This window comes from Triturus cristatus, chromosome 1_1, assembly GCF_964204655.1.
Source record: "Triturus cristatus chromosome 1_1, aTriCri1.1, whole genome shotgun sequence".
NCBI classification, from domain to species: Eukaryota; Metazoa; Chordata; class Amphibia; order Caudata; family Salamandridae; genus Triturus; species Triturus cristatus.
In genome coordinates, this window is record NC_140579.1 from 44,051,593 (window position 1) to 44,074,484 (window position 22,892).

A 22,892-nucleotide genomic window follows, 5' to 3' on the forward strand; every position below is an offset into this window, starting at 1 on the left:
GAGCTCCTGCCCCCCGTGCCTGAATGCGTACTGTGAAGCGTGCCAAGAATTTACTAGCTGAAAGTGCGCGCGGTACAATTACGTTAAATGCGGTAATTTGGAAAGTCCGTTTCCCACGTTGGGGGGCTCTGGTGGAATCGTAATGTGTAGCGCCCTCGGGGCATCGGGACATCGGTCCATGTCCTTTTCCTTGAGCCCCTGCCCCCTCGTGCCTGAATGTGTACTGTAAAGCGCGCCAAGAATCTACTAGCGGCGAGTGCGCGCGGTACAATTACGTTAAATGCCGTAATTTGGCAAGTACGTTTCCCGCGTTTGGGTGCCTCCGGCGGACACGCAATTTGTAGTGCTCTGGGGGCATCGGGACATCGCGTCCACATCCGTTTCCTGAGCTCCTGCTCCCCGTGCCTGAATGCGTAATGTAAAGCGCGCATAAAATTCGCTAGTGCCCCGAGAAACAGCAACTTTTGGGCAAATGCCCACCAGGAAAGTACAGTGGTGTGGCGCAGGCGAGCGCCATGTGGCTTGCCATGTCGAGGTGGGGATAGGGGTAGAGGCGTGCAGGGTGTGCGTGGTTTAACGTGATTTGTAATAACACCTGTTTAACCCCCCGCGCCCATTTGACCCCCACCCCCCCCCCTTTTTTCTTCGTTCAGTCGCGCCCCTTTTCCTGTTTGCCTATTTCTGGTGCTCATGCTGGTTTCTCTTTCAGTACATTCGTCCACTGGTGGTGACTGGAGGTTTATTAAGTGGCAACAGGGAGACGCGAGCCAAACATCCCCCGTATTTGGGGCTCGGACGGGAGTAAGTACGGGCAGGCGGGGGAAGGGGGTACCTTTCGGAGTAGCATCTGGCACTCTGGAGCATCGAATCTGCCTCAAAGGGGGCGAACAGGCGGTTAATTTTCTCTCTTTCCCAATTGCAGATAAGAGAGAGCAACCGTTAAGAGATGGACAGCCAAGGATTATCCCCCCCCCTTTTCACACCAGGGACACAGGTTGAGGAGTCCGTGCCGGGCACTTCGGAGGAAGCCCGGATTGCCGCCTTCTTGGAGCTGACAAGGGCCAAGGGTTTAGCCTGGGCAACTGAACTATTGAAAGCCAGTACCCCCCCAGACTCTGGGATAGCGATGGACGTTCCATCTACAGATAAGGATGTAGGGGAGGGTGCGGGCCCGTCTCGGTCAAAAAGAATTCGCCGCCCCACGAGCAAGGATTTTCCGGTTGAGCAACCGCCGGCACGAAATAGAGCGGCTCCCCCCCACAGGGCCTCAATGACCCCCCAGGCGGCGGTCGGTTTGGGGACGGGGACGAACATCGGACTACCTTGCCCTCCCCAGGCGACATTTGCATCAGCAGAGGAGCTGGGTAAGCTTTCAGATACTTTAAAAGACTTCATGGCTGAGGTCAGATCTGGTCTGTTGCTTGCCAGGTCCCCCCTGGTGGTCGGCCCGTCCGCCCCACCACCACCGAGTGTATCCCCGGCGCAGGGGGGCTTCACGCATGTCTGGGGTCAGCAGTCGGCTGCGGCGGAACCCCCGCGGCCCCCACCCCCAGCTGCTGCTGTGGCTGAGAACGCGGCAAGTGCGGTCAATCCCGCAGTAGTGGTTCCCCCGGTGGTACCCATGCCGGCACCAACACTAGCCGTTGTGCCTAAGCCTCTAGTTACTACGGCCCCGCTAGTGTCGGGCCGCTGCTCACTCGCTTGGATGGTCCCTTTAGTCGCCAAAGAAGGGATTTGGCGCAGGGAATTTATTGATATCTTCACCCTTCTCATGCATGGGGCTGAGGGGGTGGATACCAGGAGGATGGGCAACAAGGAGGAGGACAAGAGGGTGCGGTATCATTTATATCCTGCAAAAAATATTGTGACCTGGGGTCAGGCCTTTGCCATCTTTGCGGCAGTAATAGTGGAGAAATTCCCAGACGAAGGGCCAGGCCTTTTTCACTATGCAAGCGTGATTACAGAAGAGGCTGCTAAGGGTGGGGGCATGGGATGGTACCACTATGACTGTGACTTCCGCAGACAGAGAGCAATCTGCCCAGATCTTGAGTGGGACCAGTTGGAGGTCCGTTTATGGGTGAAACACATGGGCAAGCATACTGAGGTGTCTACGACAAAGTCAGGTACAGAGAGTGGTGTAAAGAGCAAAGAGAAAGAGGATAAACAGGTGGGGAAATGGCAGAACAGGAAGTCCTTTCGGGGCGGTCGTGGGGGGGCCGCAGGCCTGGCTTTCGGGCACGGTCTTCTGGAACTTGCAGGCTCTTCAATGCAGGGTTCTGCTCCTGGGACAAAACATGCCGTTTCTCACACAATTGCAGTGTGTGCGGGGCACCCCATGCCGCCACCGCATGCTCCAAGCGCGACACTGCCGACAAGCCTTCCTCGAGCAAGTAGCCCAGGGGGGTTCCCCCCTCCTGCGCCCTGGCCCCCTGCGAACACATCTGCCAGCGCGCATGACCTTGCCCCACACGACCATGTGAAGGGGCCCTCTCCCATCAGCGTAAAGAACCTCCTCAGCGCACTCCGCGGTTACACTAGCAGGGAAGGGTCCCTCATTTCGGAGGGTTTCTTAGACGGTTTCCGCATTCCTTATCAAGGCCCCTTAGTGAGCAGGGATGCGGAAAATCAGAAATCAGCTAGGGAACACCCGGAGGTAGTGCGGGATAAAATAGCGAAGGAGGTGTCTTTGGGCAGGGTGGCGGGCCCATTTTCCTCACCCCCTATGCCCCACTTTGTGATTTCTCCCCTGGGGGTGGTACCAAAAAAGGAGCCAGGGGCTTTCCGACTTATTCACAACCTATCACACCCAGAAGGGGACTCCGTGAATTCCTGGCTCGATGAAGGTAGATGCTCAGTGTCTTACTGCTCCCTAGACCTGGCAGTCGACATGATCAGGAGGGCAGGGAAGGGAGCCTGGTTGGCCAAGTCGGATATCGAATCGGCTTTCAGGCTGCTACCAGTACACCCGGACAGCCAACACCTTCTGGGCTTCAAGTGGGGGGACCAGGTCTTTTATGATAGGTGTATGCCCATGGGTTGCTCGGTGTCTTGTGCGTACTTTGAGGCTTTCAGCTCCTTCCTACAGTGGGCCTTACCAAACAGGTATGGCATTGAGGGAGTGACCCACTACCTGGATGATTTCCTGTTCATCGGGGGAGCTGACTCGCAAGAATGTGCGCGGGCGCTGCAATGTTTCAAGGAATTGGCAGGACACTTGGGCGTACCTTTAGCTCCTGGTAAGACCGAGGGTCCGGCGCAGGTTTTGGTATTCTTGGGCATCGAGTTGGACACGGTAAAGGGCGTGTCCCGACTCCCTGCGGATAAGGTACAGGCCTTGCGTCAGGAGATCTGCGATCTACTGGGTAGGGACAAGGCTACTCTGGGTGAAATCCAATGCCTGCTAGGGACTCTGAATTTTGCGGTAAAGGTCATACCCATGGGGAGGGTCTTTGCCCGCAGGTTAGCAAGGGCAACCGCTGGTGTGAAAAAGAAACATCACTGGGTCAAGCTGGGGACAGGTTTGAAGCAGGATCTGGTCGTGTGGAGCGAATTCCTAGCCCGCTTTAATGGGACGGTAATTTGGAAGCAGCCCTGGATTGACAGTCAGGAACTTTGTCTTTTCACAGATGCCTCAGGCAGGGAAGGTTTCGGGGCTATCTTGGGTGAGGAATGGTGCGCTCAGGGATGGCCCAATGTTTGGCGCAGGCGTAGGATCACCAAAAATGTTACTGTGCTGGAGCTCTTCCCGATTGTTGTTGCATTACACCTATGGCCGGCGGCATTGTCAGACAGAAAGGTGGTATTCTGGTCTGACAACATGGCGGTCGTTCAAGCAATTAACAACCAGTCCGCCAGGTGCCGGCTGGTGCTGTGCTTACTAAGGGAGTTGGTCCGGGCATGCCTGCGTATCAATGTGGAGTTTAAAGCCAGGCACATTGAGGGTATTCAGAATGTGGCAGCTGACGCTCTTTCTCGTTTTCAGTGGCTCCGATTCAGGGAGGCCTGGCCGCGGGCGAGAGCGCAGATGACCCCATTCCCGGACCATCTATGGAGGATCCTGCAGTGGGACTGAGCCTGAAAGCGATGGGAGAAAGAGCTCTGGCCCCAGGTACCAGAAAGCGTTACAGCGCCCACATGGCAACATTCAGAGCAACTTCTGTAGCGCTGGGTACTTCAGGGGCTGCGTTGGTGTCCCAGGTCCGAGCATTTCTGGTGTGGGCTAGGGGACAGGGAAAAAGCCGTTCATGGGTGGGCAGTCACTTGGCAGCCGTAGGCCACGACACTAGGCTGTCTGGCGGGGCGGATCCCACTAACTCCTATCCCATCCGGGCCGCCTTGAAGGGTTGGGCTAGGGAGGAGCCCAGGGCCCCTGATAATCGAGCGCCCATCGATTTCGAAATCCTGAAAGGCATGCTAGGGGCCCTCGAGTTAGTCACCTACTCTCACTACGAGGCCACGCTGTTTTCAGCCACATTCTGTTTAGCATTTTTCGGGGCTTTCAGAGTCAGTGAGTTAGTGGCTAGGTCCAAGGTCGACTGTTCAGGGGATGCGCTGGCAATTTCAGATGTGTCTATTTCCGGGGCACTAACCATTCATTTACGCAAGTCCAAGACTGATCAGGCGGGGCGGGGGATCAGGGTGGTTCTTCAGCCCCTAGGTGACCCCAGGTTCTGCCCAGTACAATGGGTAAAGGCGTTGTTGGAGCACAGACCGCCCGGCCCCGGTTATCTTCTGTTGCATTCAAATGGTACCCCCGTAACTAGATACCAGTTCGAGCAGGTAATCAGGGCCAGTTTAGCCAGGGCGGGGCTCGCCCGGCCGGACAGAAGGTATTCCAGCCACTCCTTCCGCATTGGCGCTGCCACCGCCGCTCACCTGGCGGGATTAGAGGCCGCACAGGTGAAGAAATTAGGGCGTTGGGAATCTGATTGTTATAAGATATATGTTCGCCCGTGAGGCAGCCTTTAGTTAACGTGTTTTGTGATTATATAGTGTGTATCGTTGGAATCACCCTTTCTGATTAAATAACTTGTGTGTACACCATGTCTCCTCTTTATTAGGACGAGTGGTGTGGGTGATCGGGCATTCATTTGTCGCTCGGGCTGCCCAATGGGCATCGCATCGGAATTGGATGCGACGCTTCTCTCAGACCAAAGTGGAATGGATGGGGGTGCCAGAGATGAGATGGTTCGAACTCAGGAATAAGATCGAGCAGAGACTAAGAGCACACGGATCCACCTTGCCCCACCTGTTGGTGATCCACTTGGGGGGGAACGACCTTGTTACCCTAGGGAGACGATTGCTGCTATTAGCCATGAAAAGAGACTTAGGGGAAATCTGCAAGCGTCTGGGCAAGTGTGAGATCATCTGGTCGGAGATCATCCCCCGCAGGTCCTGGCGTGGGGCTAAATCCTTAGAAGCGGTAGAGCACTCCAGGAGGCGCATTAATGGAGCAATGCGTAAGTTCACGTCCCAAAGGGGTTTGGGCTTTCTTCGCCATGAGATGATTCGGGGGAATGTAAAGGGGTACTTCGACTTAGATGGAGTACACCTCTCCCAAATAGGCATGGACCTGTTTTTGTTGGATTTAAGCGAAGCATTGGTGAACAGAGGGTGCAGGTAAGAGCTAAGTTGGTGGGTGGGGTGGGGTTTTTTGCTGAACGTTTTAATGTTTTCCTTTTCGTTGCAGGCGGAGTTACAGGGCGATCTGGAAGCAGGCCGGTACAAAGGGTACCTCTGCGCGGCACCACGTGGTGCCTGAGCCAAAACGAGGAGCCTCCAGAGAGGTCCCGGAAGCCGGTCGGCGCCCCGCTAGGCCTGCGGGCGGTTGTGGGCCTGAACAACCGGGGGCTTGCTATGCGACGCTCCGCCCCGAGAGGGGGGGTGTGAGTAGAATTTACAACGGCACGTGATCGAAAAAGAATCACTTGGGGGGGCAGCACTTGGGGGTCGTCCCCTTGCTGCCCGGCTCATCAGGCGGGCAGGTGAAGTAGATGGCCGCCTGCCCTTGGATCGCCCGTAAGATAACCCACCTATTACATATCCTTGAATTATGTAATAAACCTGCAGCATTTGTTACCCACTTACAACTGTTTCTTGTGTCTTCATTGGGTAACCTAATTTGGGGGAGGGGGGTAAGCGGGGTGCCCCTGGGGGTACTATGTCAGGAAGGAGGCTGGACGCGTAGATCACACCAGGCCGGGCCGCACCTCAGTTCTCGTTCGGCTCGACCGCTGGAGTTTACGGGCACCGTTCAGCTTCGTTCTTATGTCGGAGGGGTCAGGGCATCATCTGCTTACTCTTGCAGCATGCCGTGTGGTGTTATGTCAGCAGTAATCACGCGAATACGCCGTGAAGCTGGGACGCTCGGCGGAGCGTCAGAGCCAGGAGGCCATTTTAGTCGCCGGCTTGGCCACGCCCCCCAAACTCCTCTTACTTTGTAGTAAGCATTCCTCATTTTCCAGCCACTCCACTTTGTCCCTCCCTCATTTGCTACTAAGGGGCCGATTATGATCTCGCCCTGAAAGTATTCTGACCAAATAGGTTCCGGAATGCTTTCGAGACAACTCAGATCGGAGGAGTCCGACTGAACGATATGGATGCATCCAGATGCTTCTGGATATGATTCGGTCTGACTCCCATTGACTTCAATGAGAGCCTGTGTTCTGAACGAGAACACAGGCTCCCATTGAAGAAAGGGGTGGCTGGGGAAAATCGTGCACCCCGTGGCAGGCACCCAGTGCATGGTTGGAAAGGGGGACCCATGGGTACCCCCAGAGGCCCTATTCGGAGGGCCCGGGTGAAAGGGGACCTGCTACAGCCCCCAAAGATAAATTCCGACAGCTGTTTCCTTCCGGCCAAACCAAAGCGAAACGGCTGTCAGAATATTTCATCGTAATCGGTCACTCGGAAACGTGTCCATTGAGCAGTACAAATCGGCTCCAAAAGGCTTGACCTGTATGAATGCCTTTCAGAACCGATTCGGTCAGCCCTAACGGTTTCTGGGCATCGTAATTGTTGTTCGGATCTGGATACGATTCAGTCGGAAACAAGGGCTCCGTTTTGGATTCGACAAACCAGAATCCGATTCGGAGCCTTTCCGAACGGTATCATAATCAACCTCTAAGTAGTAAACCTACATGTGTGGAGATTTCCCCTGTATAAAAAGACCAGGGAGGCGGAGGTGGAGATTTGCATTTGTAGGCTTGTAAATTGTATTTTGTAGTAAGTAGTGCTACTATAGTACAACTGTATGTACTACAAAATGTAGTGTGGGCACCATATGGATTTTTTTCAAAGTCTTTCTTTTCAGGTGCTCAAACTTTTACAATCCATCTTCTTTTATATATAATCATTGTTTTCAGATACATTCCCTGGTATTCTATACCTGTAAATTATTTTAGGTAGGTCCCACATCTGGGGAAACTGGATGAATTAGCTCCTGTGACGTATTTCTTAAAGCACTCTGTGCCTCTTGTGCATCTGTTTCAGGTGAAGCATCTCACTGCCTCCCAGTGACGTATTTCCAACTCCTGTCCACAACTTTTTTTTATTATTAAGCTACTTCCACTTGCTGTAAAGCCTGGGGCGCCCAACATAAGACCAGGGAGGTCAGATCCATGCCATGTATTCAAGTCACAGACAGTAGATTTATTTACATTCTGTATAATCCTGATCAACTCACATAGATCTTGCCTTACTGAATCAGTTCTAGACACACTTGCTGTATTTATTCACTTGACACACAAAAGGTCCGTTGCTCTTATATCAGAAATAAACCTTCCTAATATTATGAAGAACTCAGGTGTATTGCAAAAAATGTCAAGTCAGGCATCTAAATATTTATTTTTTAATCCTTTAGCTGCACGTTGAAAGCAATGTGAGGGATGTCTTGAAGCCGGGCGGTTCTTTGAAAGTGACGATCGAGACAGATGACCAAGCGAAGGTCGCCCTCGCTGCTATTGACACTGCTGTCTACATTCTAAACAAGAAGAACAAGCTGACCCAGAAAAAGGTAAGGCAGTCTGATGATAACCTGTGTGCAGCTTGATAAAGAGAGCACTTTTACAGCACTTGTTCTCCATCACCAGGGCTTCCCTGGCATGTGCTATCACCTAAACCTCCACGATCAAATTACCATCATCAAAACCTCTACTACTCCTATTTTGGCAGATGTTTGTACTACTGCGTCTTGCTAAAGCATCATCATCAGTCGCACTGCCATGTCTACTTTGACCACGTAGTGCACCACTACATTGCGAAGCACCATCAGCAGTAACTTTATGATTTCTACTGTGACCACTGAGTGCACCATCCATTACCAAACCTTTCAGTACCAGCAACTTTACAATTTCTACTGTGATCGCTGCACACGCACAACTTCCTCGCCTCCCTTTCTGGCAACTAACCCAGCTATCAAAAATATCTCTTCTATTATTGCTGCTTGTACCACTGTGTCCTGAAAGGCAACTATCATCAGTGCCACTACTAGTAATTAAGTAGCTGTCTGAGCTACTTTTCACCACCAACAATAACTTCACATCTTGTATATCACATCCAATCCCTCTTTTTTCAATCAGTACAATCCACGAGAAATATGTTTGTGTCCTCATTGATTCACCACTATCATGATGACAGCACTTCCACTCCTGCTTCTAAAAATTGAATCACCTCCAGACCCTAGTTCCTTCCTCATCTACAAACTCCAGCAATGCTACCTGTTTTGCCACCACACACTTTGTTTGTAGGACCTTTACCACCACTATTACCACAACATTTGGTAAGTATACCATTAGATGCATGCTCCTTCCACTGCCACCTTATAATGGTGCCTGCTCAACCATGGCTCTCTATACTACTTTAACTATCCCAACTTCCTTCATTATCGCTGCTTGTACCACCACCTCTACCATTATTGGCACGTTCCCTTTGAAGACACTCCCTCTATTGCTTTTCTACTACCATCATCCATAATACTATAGCATTCTCCCTAAGTACTACCCCACACCACTCTGCATCACTACTTATTCACCTACCTGTCACACTGAAGGCCATAATCACTTGCTCGACTGTATATTTCATCCAGCTAATGCTGTTGTCATCATTTGCCCTAAACCCTGCATCTGCTACCACAGTGCAACCATGCACTAATGAATGGATTTACTCTTTGAAAAAGTGCAGGTGGCCTGTGAGCAGGGAATGGGTATTCTAGGGCTGGAAAAGATTGTACACAAACATACATTTTTGTGGGTATTCGCATACTACTTGCCACTTTGCAAACAGTACATCTATTTCCATGGTGGTAAGAGGAGTGTAATGCCCCCAAAATTGGTGTACAGGAAGAGGTTTCTCCAGGTTTCTCTAGGAACTTAGTTTAGTTAAGAAAAAAACTAGGCCAAGCCATAGCACTGTCAATTTTTTCAAGCATTAGTATTTCTGATGGATTCTTCTACCCTTGTGACAATCCCCAGGGCACTAAACTAGATATAGAAACTCAAAAAGTAGTGCTCCTGTGTGTCAGTAGGTGACACCTTGTTTCTGTGCGCCAACGTTGGCCTGCTCCAGAAGTGTTAATGTTAATGTTCTGTGGTATTTATAAAGTGCACAGCTACTCCATGGAGTGTCCCGGCGCTAACAGGTCCCCCTTGACAGAAAACAGTGTGCAACCTGATCCGACAATGTCCTCATTACTGAAGGAACAGCCAGGTCTTAAAACTAAGAAGCTCTTGTTCTTGTCTGAGAGAAAGAGGCAGACCATTCCATAGTCTTCCAACTACCACCTGGAATGAACGTGCCCTCTTCCTAGCCCGAAAGAATTTAGGCACCGACAGCAAATGTTGGGTCGATGACCTCAAAGTCCTGGCTGGGTATAGGGTGAACTGAGCCTCATATAAGCACCACCCAATCGTCCTGACGTCAGCTCCTTTCTTTCTGCTCCTTCAGATGAAGATCAGTATCTCCGCTCGTCTATTTCTTCACTCTGTGAAGTCATTTTTTCATTAAAAGATTTTCCAGTGTGCAATGGAACATGTCACCCCCAAGACTGCAGAGTTTAAGCCTCGTAAGAGTTGTTGCAAACAGATGTCTATGACAGATCCCCATGAGGTGTGTTTGGATCCGCACATGAATCTGAAGGATATTTGTGATCGCAAAACCCTGCAAGACTCCACTTAGGTCTCGCTACAGGATGAAGTTGAGAATGTGGAGTTGAAGTATTTTGGTAAGTCCAAGAAGAAACATAAAACTCCAAGAGAGACTGGGCCTCTTCCTGCCACTCTCGTTCTCTGCAGAAGGTGCCAGGGAGTCACCATGACTCCAGGTCTCGCTCTCATTCCTCAGAAGAGCCAAATCTGACTTTGATTCCAATGCATCCTGTGTTCCTGGGTCTATCGACAATGTTGCAGCAAGTCAAAGCCTTTCGAGAGGCCATGCAGCACATCTTTGGCACCCTTCCGTTACTCTTTGGCACACCTTCAGACTACAAGGATATGCAGAGGCCTCCAGTCATGTTACTGTCGATTAGTCCTCCTTTGGAGCTGTTTGTACCCTTTGAACAGAGTTCGAGTTCCACAACAGCATTGATGGTGATTTTGGATATGTGCTAAAGTCTGCGCTGGTCCAACGGATGTCGACAACAGCACCAACTCATCCAGCACCGGAAAAGGAGCCTCAACTCATTGTGGTCTCTGACTTGGAGCTGAATTTATCTCAACTTTGATCAAAATCAAAATATGGCACAGCCAATACTCAGTCCCCTAGAATCTATTCTACTGCGTGGTTGTGCACTGAAAATACAGCATCTTTTACGACTGGAGTCAGTAATGTGGAGACAACACTGGAGGGGATAGGGAAGAGACTCTCCCTGCTCATTATGATGAAGATAATTTGTCCTTGGATTTAAAGGATACCAGTGGGCTGGATACCTCACCCAATACTAGGTTGGTGTTGCACCTTAGACCAACTAAGAAAGAAAGTACATCACTTGCAACAGTGGTCATGAGGGCTGCTGCACTCCTTGACCTCCACCTCCACACTACGGAGGTAAAAACAAATGTTTTCACTTTTGTCCTTCAGCCTGACCAGGCACCGACCAAACCTCTTCTAACTTTCAACAAGGCCATCAAACATTTCTTACACTTGTGCAAATCATTCGACTGGGCACCCGCTATCAGAGACCAGCTACAGATGACATGACCCCAACTTTTTATCTCAGCATCCAGCCACTGAGTGTTTGATGATACAGGTGTCCACCAGCAGAGTCAACCCAAATGCTCTTCCAATGATGCCTCCTTACAGAGAGTCCAAACGTATGGAAACATTTGACAAGGGAATGTTCTCTTCAGCCAAGCAATGCCTAGTAAATGCCGACTGCCTTCTTTTTTGATGCTACACCCACACACTTTTGGACATGTTTGGTGAGATGTTACCGGCATTCCCTGAAGACTTATGGGGTTCCTCAGCCCAAACCATTCAGAATGGCTGAGTTGTGGCTAAGTTTGTCATCTGCTCAGGTATAGACAACACCGAATGTCTAGGAAGGGCTATTGGGACACACAATGGACAACATTGATAAGGTCCATAGGCTTCTCAGGGGGAATCCTAGCATCCTTAATGGACTTCCCCTTAAATGGTACCCATAGATTTGGCGAAAAGGCGGACTCGGCTCTAGAGTGTTTTAGGGAGAGTTGAGCCACAGTATGCTCTTTGGGTCTTTTGACCCTAATCCGGCAGTCCCCCAATAATTTAATCCTTTTTGGGGAAATACCAGGCTCTTGTCATCAGGACCTGCTGCCCGTACAGCACCAACCTCAGAAGAACAGAATGTTTTCCCTTGACTTCCTTGTGCCAAAGAAGGTTGGAGGCCTTTGTCCTTTTTTAGATCTTTTCCCTCTCCATGCCTTCTTGTGAAAGGGGAAATTGAAGATGCTAACACTGACCCAGGATCTTTCTGTCCTGGTACCAGAGACTCGATGTTGGTGTCTTTTTTCATATCCATCTTTCAGGCCCTCAGGGGCTACCTGCAGGACAAGGTCAGCCACGAGCACTTTCAGTTTGCCGGGCTCACTTTTGGGCTCACCAGTGCCCACTTGGGTGTTTACAAAGGTGATGGTGGTGGTCTTTGCCTGCGGAGGTTGGTGTACCAGGCTTCCCTTACTTCGACGACTGCCTGTTAAAGGCAGGCTCGCCACAGTCACATATCACCTCCAGATGACATGAACCTCTAGACATTGTTAGGGTTCTCAATCAACTTACTGAGCCATACCTGAACCCTTTGTTGAGGCTCCCTTCATAGGACCCACCCTGAATATGGTGTGCCTCCAGCCCAACGAGTCCAGGACATTCAGGCTCCCAATGTTTCAGCCTCTAACCTGGGTGTCAGTGAGGATGGCTCTGAGACTTCTTGGCCTGCTTGCCTCCTGAATCCTGCTTGCCGACAATGTCCAATGGCATATGCAGACTCTGAAGTGGGTTCTGAAGTATCAGTGGGCCCAGCATCCAGGTTTCATGGACCTGTGCCGGTGTGGTACCTGTGCACTGGGAGTGGAGAGGCAAGACTTTCTGTGCTACCACCATCCTATTAAGAATTTCCGTTTGTTACACCTGATCAGTAGCCGGCACCAGGGTCACCTGTTTTCATGGGTCCTTGTTTGGGGAGAGCACATCCACCAATTGATCACCAGCACCAATAGAGTGGGGCGGCTGGCATTGCGTACTTTGAACTTTTCTAAACTCTACTCGAGAAGTCACCATCTCATGGGATGTAAGAATTCAACTGCCTTTAAATAGAAGCCCCTGGGACACATGGACCATTGAATAGGAAGGATGAAGCTTAGAACATGGCCTGCAAGGTGAAAGGTGGCTGCAGTCCCTGCACTGCCAGGGTGAGATATGTGGAGAAACTAACTAAGTGTCACAGATACAAATGTGTGTTAAAAGTCAATGTGAAAAAGTGAAGGCAACTTTAGGAAAGATCTGTGTACATGTAGAAATGCCAACGTTTCGTACTAGGCCTTACTGGGACACATGACAGTGACACAGAGCCTTATGTAGCATGGCCTACACCCTGAAATAAAATCAAAAATACAGGATAGAACTGTCTTTAATAATCCATCATGCTCTCTTGGTGCCCATTGTGAATTCATCCAATATAATGTCTCCAAATATCTTTGGTGTTCATTGAGACCTGTATGTATAGATAGTCAAGTTATAGATGAAAACCCAACATGATTAAGACCACTTGTCCTGCCTACCATTAATCCTAAGCACATAAATAGATCCTAAACACATAATATTAGTATAGGGGTTGGAAGCCACCAGAAGAAATGAACAATGGTTGTCAAGCTGTTATCTCAGCAGGAGTTTGGTAATGGTATCTTGTAATCAGACAATGCATTACTTACGAGTGCCTTTCTCTTCAAACCCCTGCATGCAGGTTTTCCAGGCCATGAACGAGTACGACCTCGGCTGCACGATGGGGAATGGCAAAGATTTTGACGGTGTCTTTAAGGATGCCGGTCTTTCATTCATATCCAGTCAGACCTCCTCAAAACTCCGTGAAGGTAAGGTCTTTGACCATGTTATCAGTCACAGATACATCTCTCAATCAGTGTTCACAGTGAATGGTCTCTGTGCACTGCAACCAAGGCCATGTGCATCACAAACATGTGACAACTCGCTAATCAAGCGAGTGAGGTCCTAGAATCAGTGTTATTTGCCAGAAAGTATATAATTCACCCTTTGACACAAGATGGCACCTTAGTGTTGACCCCTTGTCTGACGCTTAGCCCTTCCGCAACCATCCATTGATGAGTCAATAGAGGACACTGCAGAATGTTAACAGATTATTTAGTAAGTATTGTATTGTAATTAGATTTATATAGCGCTTACTAACAAGTTGTTGAAGTCCTTTATGCAAAGCAGGACTCAGCTCCGGAACCGAAGTAAGAGGTTAATCCAGTGGTTATTGTTGGTGTAGGGTTTACTCTAGTTCTCTCAAGGAGACCATTCCTAGTCTCCATGTCGGCTCCAGTGTCTTGGTGGTAGATTAGCATTAGTATCAGTTAGGTATGATCATTAGCGTGGTGGGGGTGGCATGTGAGTTCATGCAGATGGTCGGTGGGATTAATAGGGGAGCTGGAGCGCATTAGGTATTGCTAGGTTGCATGGGCTGACCTTCGAAGAAGGGCAGGTTGTGATATTTATGATTTCACAAAAACAGTAATAGAGATTAAGGCAACTGTGCACAAGACTTAGAGAAGGGTGTACTCCGAGGGGAAGCATGCAGAAGAGGGACGGCAAGGACAGGGTCATTCAAAGTCAAAAGGAGGGAAGGTGACCATCGGAAATTTTAAGACAATGTCAACATTTTTAAGCAGGGTTTTAAGCACAGGGGGTAGACTTTTGAGAGAGCTTGCAATCCGAGGATGCAAAACTGTAAAAAGAAACATCATATTGTGCATGTGAGATAGTTCTATATTGGGCACCTTTGATAGGCCATAGAATCAGGTGAACAGTCAGTCTGCTTCTAGGCTGTTGCTGGAGCACTGCTTCAGTACGGACAGCTGATCAGCTGAGGGGTTGCAAGTGTAAAGTAAAGGCTGACAGCATAGATAAGGAACTGTCAAGCACTTTAGACTGCACTATATTGATGCAATACTCTCATTATCAAAGCAACGTGAAAGAATATATAAGGTAAATAATGCAAACCTCAAAAGGAGATTCTGCAATTACTGCAGCCATATCTTCTGATGTTTACCCTTAAAATTTGCCTCACAAATTCTTTGCCTACATATGAACGGAAGGCATTTGGATGTCCCTGGTTTAGCGTGGCACAGGATGGAGGTGAGAATAGCTTCGCAGATAGTGAAAGTGCATTGCCTGCATTACTGTAGCTGGAGTGAGGAGACCCAGACACTGAATTGAGGAGGGGGAGACTGGGCCACTTTAATAAAATTCAATGGCGCTGTTTATTTAACAAGGAGATGCAGATCCGTCTGTCTGAGCTGCAGTTTGTTGTTCAAGGTGAGGAGGTTTCTAGGTCATATAGGTTATTTGTCTGATTACTGCTTCAGGAAGGAGGACGACAGCCATGTGCCCATGTTGTGGGTGCTCCAGGTTAGAGATAGCCCCAATGCTTCCTGCTGTGAGGTACACCACTTTGGACAAAGAATGTTTCTCAAGGGAAGCCTAAGAAAGGTATCAATAGTCCCAATCTAACACAGAGCTCATGTAGGGAAACGGGCAGTACATGTAGAGGACCAGGCATATGATGTGGTGTGCAGGATTTCATTCCTACTCCTAGGAGTGAAATCAGTTACATGGACCTGGGCCGGTGTGATACCTGTGCACTAGGAGGGGAGAGGCAAAGACTTTCTGTGCTACTACCATCCTATTAAGGACTTCTGTTTGTTACTCCTGATTAGTAGCCGGCGCCAGGCTCACCTGTTTTCATGGGTCCTTGTTTGGGGAGAGCACATCCACCAATGGAACACCAGCAATAGAGTGGGGCGGCTGGCATTGTGTACTTTGAACTTTTGTAAACTCTACTTGAGAAGTCACCATCTCATAGGATGTAAGAATTCAACTGCCTTTAAATAGAAGCCCCTGGGAAACATGGACCATTGAATAGGAAGGATGAAGCTTAGAACATGGCCTGCTAGGTGAAAGGTGGCTGCAATCCCAGCTCTGCCAGGGTGAGATATGTTTACTACTTTTACCCAGCACATAGCCCACGAGTTAACACATCTACTACAGAGAAATATCTGTTAACACTAACTCCAGGGTCTTAAAGTGCAACGTTCAGTCACACTTTTGAACTGCTCCGGGAGTGAAATAGAGTACTCTGAGTTTGGTGATGGTAACATCACGTGCACTAAACACATGCCCTTTTTAGTCGGCACTGCATAGTCTGCATTATTTTCAACATTGCAGCTGCAGCAGAAACCCTATCAAAGGTTTGTAATCCACTCACTTCAGCATGCGTGTCCTATATTAAATATAAATGGATCAGCTAGCCCTTGCGTTTTCATTATATTCAGGTGCTTGTTATTTGCGTATCTGGTAGTATATGCAGTCGGCTAATCAGGTTACAGACAATTGAGCTCTTTGGAGCATACTTTCTTGAAGTGCAAGAGGAGAGGATTGCCAGTGCTGCATCACATCCCTTGCTTGTGGAGAAACAAACTTCAACAGCTTCAAGGATTACAGCATTTTAAGAATGACACCAGCCAGACATGTGTCTTCAACACAGTACACATATCTACAAGTCTGCCAGTAAATGTCTAAAAACATCTGACCAGCCTCTGCTTGTTTTTAAATTATTAATGATATAACAGAGGGACAGCTTTATAAAGCCATTAGGTCCCAAGAAAATCCTAACACTTCCACTTTTTTACACATACAGATCTATTTGAAGACTAGCGGTAATAAATGTCCCTCTTACAAATTGAAATGTGTGTCTCTTTATGTTCTTAGGAGAGAATAGCCTAATATTACATTAAACAAGCATTGGAGTAGAGTGGAGTAGAATGGCATTGTGTGGAGTAGATTGGAGTATCGTGGAGTGGTATAGAGTAGAGTGGTATAGAGTAGAATCATGTGGAGTGGCATAGAGTAGAGTGGCATAGATTAGATTGGTATAAGGTGGAGTGGCATAGAGTAGAATAGCATATAGAGGCATATGGCACAGAGGCATATCAATCAAGTAGTATTTGTAAAACGCTACTTATCATGCGGCGAGGTGAGAGAATGAGTGTCCTCTGGTGCGGCTGCCGGTTTCTGGTTGGTTGGTGGAGTGTGAGGTAGTGTGGTACGATGTTGTGGAGTGCTATATATGCGTTGGTCAAGAGCTTGATCTGGCATCCCTTGTGGATGGTGAGCCAGAGGAGGTCCTTGAGGTGCTCGGCAATGTGTGTTCTTTTGGGCAGGTTGAGGATACGTCTGTCTGCTGGATTCTGTATTGTCTGGAGTCTTTGCATGAGTTTGGAGTTTGTGCTGGCATAGAATGCGTTGCAGTAGTCTAGTCGGCTAGTGATGAGGGCATGTGTCCCCGTTTTCCTGGTGCTGGTGGGGAGCCAACTGAAGATCCTTCAGAGCATGTGGATGGTGTTGAAACAGGCGGATGCAACAGAGTTGACTTGATGTCTCCTGGAGAGTTCGCTGTCCAGTATGATGCCAAGGTTGCGGGTTTGGTCTTTCGGCATGGGGGCTGGTCCGAGCTCTGGTGGCTACCAGGAGTCGTTCTGAAGGCCGGTGTGTCTGCCAAAGATAAGGACTTACATCTTGACCAGTTTGTTCTGAGTGGACGATCTCGGAGTCCTCCTTGGAGTATACCATTGAAACAAAGATTTGGAGTTGGGGCGAGCCTTTGCTATGCATGGCCTTATATACCGTGCTTAAGACCTTGAATGAAATACGCTCCTTGATGAGGAGCCAGTGTAAGGTACGGATCCCTTCTCTGGCAGACTGATATTTGGGAATAATTAAAATCAGTCTTGCTGCTGAGTTCTGTACCACCTGGAGCTTATTCAGTGATGTTGCAGTGATATTAAGGTATAGGCATTGCAGTAATCAAGACGAGAGGTAATCAGTGCGATAATGGTGGGCCGATGTAGTTCCGAGGGAATGAATGGAAGCGCCTTTCTGAGGGTTCTTAAAATATAGAAACATGTACTAACTGTACGATTGACTTGGGCATCAAATGTCAGGCCCTCATCAAAGTTTACCCCCAGATTTTTAGCACTTTTTACCGGGGCTGGAAGAGACCCACATTCTGTAGGCCACCAGGCATTAGACCAGATGGAGTTCTGTGGTCCAAAAATTAGTACCTCGGTCTTGTCTGTGTTGATCTCTAGAGAGTTTTCCTTCATCCAACGAATGATGTTAGACATACAAAGATTAAACTTCTCTGTGACTAAATGCAGGTCGTTGGTGATGGAAACAATAATTTGGGTGTCGTCCACGTAGGAGAGTACCTGAAATCCATAGGATCTCACCAATTCAGCCAGAGGGTTCACATAAAGATTAAAAAGAGTAGGGCTAAGCGAAGAGCCCTGAGGGACCCCACATAGGAGAGCAAAAGCTATTGTTCTGAATCCTCCACAACTGACTGTGTGCATTCTATCTGTTAAAAAGGAATGAAGAAGCAGCAGGACTTTTCCTGTGACCCCCCACTTCCCGCAAACGTTGGACCATGCGCGCTGGGGAGGCTGGTGTCGAATCCTGCCGATAAATCAAGCAGAATCAACACTGCCGAGCCCCCTTGGTCTACCTGCAACTGAATGCAGTCAGTGGCTGCAATAAGGGCAGATTCGGTGCTGTGACCGGTGCGGGATCCATTCTGGGAACGATCTATGATTTCCTGTGAGTCACTATACTTCCTCAGTTCAGTATTAATGAATTTCTCCAGGATTTTTGCCAGGGCAGGAAGGAGGGGAATAGGATGGAAATTCTTTAGCTCCAAGGGATCGGCATTAGGTTTCTCAAGGAGAGGGAGAATAATAGCTTCCTTTCAGATAGTTGGGTAGCAGCCGGACAAAAGTATTCCATTGAATACCTCGCACAGGAAATTAGCTGCTGAATCTGGTGCCAGTTTAAGTGCAGAGGGCATGCAAGGGACGGAGGGCGCTCCGGATTTAAGACCGAGGAGAAAAAGTGAGAGGTTCTCATCGGTGTAGGAGCTGATGTTGATGTAGTGTGATCTGATGATGTCTGCAAGTGGAGTCATGTAGATGTTGCAGAGGGTGGGGCTTAGACATGAGCCTTGGGGTATCCCACAGATGGTGGCCTTGGGGTGCAAGGAGATGGGAGGGGACTCTCTGGGTACGTCCAGTGAGGAAGAACGCCATCCATCTGAGAGTGTGGCCTGTGAGTCCGATCTGGCAACGTTGCTGGATGAGTGTGTGGTGTGACACTGTGTCGAAAGCTGCAGAGAGGTCCAGGAGGATGAGGGTGGCTGTTTCACCTCTATCTAGTTTATAGGAGCATAGAGTAGAGTATCATAGAGTAGGGTGGAGTAGAGTGGAGCGACTTAGAGTACAGTGGAGTTGCTTGGAGTGGAATAGCGTAGAGTAGAGTGGTGTAGAATAGAGTGATGTGGCGTGGCATAGAGTGGAGTAGGGTCGTGTAGAGTGGCATGGCATAGAGTAGAGTAGTTTAGTAGAGTGGCAGAGTAGAGTGGCATAGGGTAGAGTAGAGTGATGTAGAGAGGTGTGGCGTTGAGTGGTGTAGAGTGGAGTAGAATAGCACTGTGTAGAGTTAAGTGGCATAGACTAAAGTGGAGTGGAGTAGAGTGGCGTTGAGTGGCATGGAGTGGCATAGAGTGGAGTGGTGTAGAGTGGAGTGCAGTAGTATAGGGTAGAGTAGTACAGAGTAGTACATTTGTGGTTGTAAGTAAGTAAGGTGTCAATAGAGACAGCAGATTGGATGAAAGAAGCATAAATTAGAAGCTGTATACTTGTGTTAAAAGTAGGAAAGCACATTGCACATCCAGGAATATTGCCGAAACGCTTTTAAAATAAAATAAAATAAAAAAATAGCATGTTGCAAAAAGCTGAGGAAGTACAAAGACGAGGAAGAACACATGTATATGGTCCATGCTCCAGAGAATAGCTAAGACTAGAAAGGAAGGGAAGCCTACGGGAGCTAAGCAATGGACGATTGTAAATGAAAGTGAAAATGAAAACAACTAGTGGTATGCTGTGGGCTGGTTGTAAGCCAGCTGAATTGTAAACAATACATATCACAGCACAACACATGCTCTGTGTAGGGGAGACCTAAAAACCCCACCACCCGTTCCTTAAAACATGGCACAATTAACATAATGAATTAGCAATCAATTACTTAATAATAATTAACAAGCAATTGATACATACTTATTAATACATTGATTGCCACAATTAACCATATAAATTATAAAATAAATCAATATTAATATATAACAAATATTAATAAATGTATTAAAATTAGATTACTTCCCACCCTAATCCTCTATAAACCCACAACCTGCTCCCCCAAAATATGACACAATTAACATAATTAACAATTAATTAACAACCAATTAATAAATAACTAATAATAAATGTATTCCCACAATTAACAGTATAAAATATAAATTAAATAAATATTAATGATTACAAAATATTAATAATTTGATTATAATCAAATTACTTCTCATCCTTTTCCCCTATAAATCCAAAAGCTGTTGCTATGAAAATTACACCATTAATATAATTACCAATAAATTAATTAATAAAAAATTAACAACAAATTAATATTTAATTAATAATAAATTAATTCCCACAACTAACACTATAAAATCTAAATTAAATAAATAATACATGCAAAATCTAATTACCATAAAAGTAATAACTTCTAAAAATTGAACACATATATTAAAAAACAAAAGCAATATTTATACAAAAAAATAGTTCACATACTTTTAAAATACATACTAAAATACATAACACTAATTAAAAAAATCGATTTTTTAAACAACTATAACTTTGCAAATGATATTAATAACTACGATATTTTAAAAAACGATATTTCTTACCTTAAAGTCGATATTCTTGATCACGATATTTTTGCTGTCAATATTTCTTTATCTGATATTTCCAACTCGATATGTGTGCATGTTGACATTTAAAACTCGATATTCTGTCTGTAGACCACAGGGAACATCTCACAAGGGGAGCTTTATCTACTGCAATTGCCATCCTCCCTCAGGCTATAACTCCTAAGTCTGAGTGGTGTGTAGTATGTTTGATGGAGGAACTTAAAATGAATAAATGAGTACATTTCAATTTTCGGGTGAGCTCCCCTGTTTGTGTGCAGCATAATGTCCATTCCGCTTGTGTGAGGGGTGTATTTAGAACCTCATTCCATTTGTCCCTGGGCGAGTTGCTGGACTGGGCTTTGTCTAGGTGCGAAGCGTTATAGAGCCTGGTGACTAGTTTCTGTCTAGTTGGAGTAGTCAGAAGTATCTGAAGTGCTGACAATGCCGGGGGTTCCTCTGGGAACTGTGGATGTAGACTAGGAATAGATTGGCACAGACTCTGGTACGAGAAATGTAGTAATCGAGAGCCATGACCTCTTTGGGCCACGGTTGTCTATTCAATAAACTTTCTGTCCGGGAACATGTCAACAACTTCATCAGTAAGCTTAGCACCTTGGGTTCCTTCGTGACTGATATTGCTGGTTGGTGATCTAATGGTAATGCCTTCCCATATAGTGGGGTTTTGCGTGCAGGGTGTCGTGCATGGGATGAGGGGCACTACAAAAGATTTCGGCCAATTTATACTTAGGCTTGACAGTCACTCAAACCGAAAGTATTACCGAATGATCAAGTCCAGATATGTTTCCGGTTCCTGAACATATGCGGCCATATTGTCTGCATACATTGGGATCGCTATGGGGCGAGGTATAAAGCGTAGTGCAGACGCAGCGTGTCACTGGCGTATAACACACGCCAGGGGTTCCAGCACCAGGGTGAAAAGGATCAGCGACAGTGGGCAGCCTTGTCTTGTGCATCTGTGTATGGTTATTGCCTCAAATGTGACCCTGTTCAACCTGAGTCGTGCCAAGGGGTCTGTATATAGTAGGCAGACCCAATGAAGAAACGCGTGTGGCACCCCAATCTGGAGGAAAATAGAGAACATGTAGGACCATTAGATCAAGTGAAAGGCTTTTGCGGCGTCTAATAAGACTGCAGCGGCTTTCAAAGAGGGATCGAGCTGGGCGAATAATGCAAATATGGTGCGCAGATTTTGCGCTGTTGAGCGGTTGGGAATGAAGCCATATTGGTCTGGGAGGACCGAATTGGTAAGTAACGGATGCAGTCTGGTCACTAGTATTCTGGACAGTATTTTTGTATCTATATTAATTATTAACAGCTGCCAATATGAAGAACATTGGTTCGGGGGCTAATCTGGCTTTAAAATCGTTATCAGGAGGGCCTCCCTAAATGACGGGGGGGCACTTGCCTATCGTATGCTTCTGCAAACACCCTAAGCAATTTCGGGGCCTAAAGATCTGCATATTCCTTATAAAATTCGCCTTACAGACCATCTAAGGCCAAGGCCTTATTGTTGGGAAGCAAATTTATTATTTTCTTGATCTCCACCAAGACAGGTTGCGTCAGGTATTCTCTCTGGCCATCTGCACAACTGATGTGTGAGCACCCGATTAAAAATACATACGGTTTTGTCTTTGACTCGTAGTATCTGCTCAGGGAATGAAACAAAATGAAAAGTTAGCACATAATGCCTGCCTACCTCTCACGTGGGCAGGTCCATACCCAATGAGGTAATCCAATCAATGTACTCCTCTATAGTTGAACCCTTTAGAGATAATAATTAATTAGTGCTTTAATCTAATGTGACACAATCAAACACATCAGACGTCTCCTTTGTGAGAAAGTGTAGTTAAATGCAGAAATATAACTTTAAAAACACTTGTGAAAAAACTAGACACCACATGACATACAACTTATAAACACGTAATGTTCTCATAATTTTCTGGAACATACTTATGCTTTGGCAATACTATGCCTCATGGTCTGCCGGGGTAGAGGGGCTTGTAGTCATACCCTAAAGAGACACAGAGCACTGTAGTTAACTGTGCGCAAAGGGAAGAAAAATAAGAAAACTACCAGCAAAGCATATTGCTGTGTCTGCACATAACGTGGATGGGAGATGCTCAAAGAGAGAAGAACATAGTGCTTTGAAATGTCTGGAAGGGCCTGTTGAGGAAAAAGAAACTTACTAAGTCAAAACACACATATGTCTAATAACACCTATTGGCTCCCGGGCAGACCGCATCTTAGCGCGTCTGTCTCCTGGTGCAGTTTAAATAGGAATGAAAAAGCCCAGTCATGCTTGTATACGAAGTTTGTC

General features: G+C 47.3%; 1 protein-coding gene across 1 annotated transcript in view; it reads left to right on the forward strand.

Annotated features, from left to right (window-relative positions):
- LOC146869315 (complement C4-like) overlaps window positions 1-22,892 on the forward strand; it is a 529,345-nt gene that overhangs the window by 214,907 nt on the left and 291,546 nt on the right. The window contains exons 15-16 of the mRNA XM_085634104.1: window positions 7,862-8,014; window positions 13,433-13,559. Coding sequence (XP_085490230.1) covers window positions 7,862-8,014; window positions 13,433-13,559 — 280 coding nt within the window. The remainder of the gene's footprint in view (window positions 1-7,861; window positions 8,015-13,432; window positions 13,560-22,892) is intronic.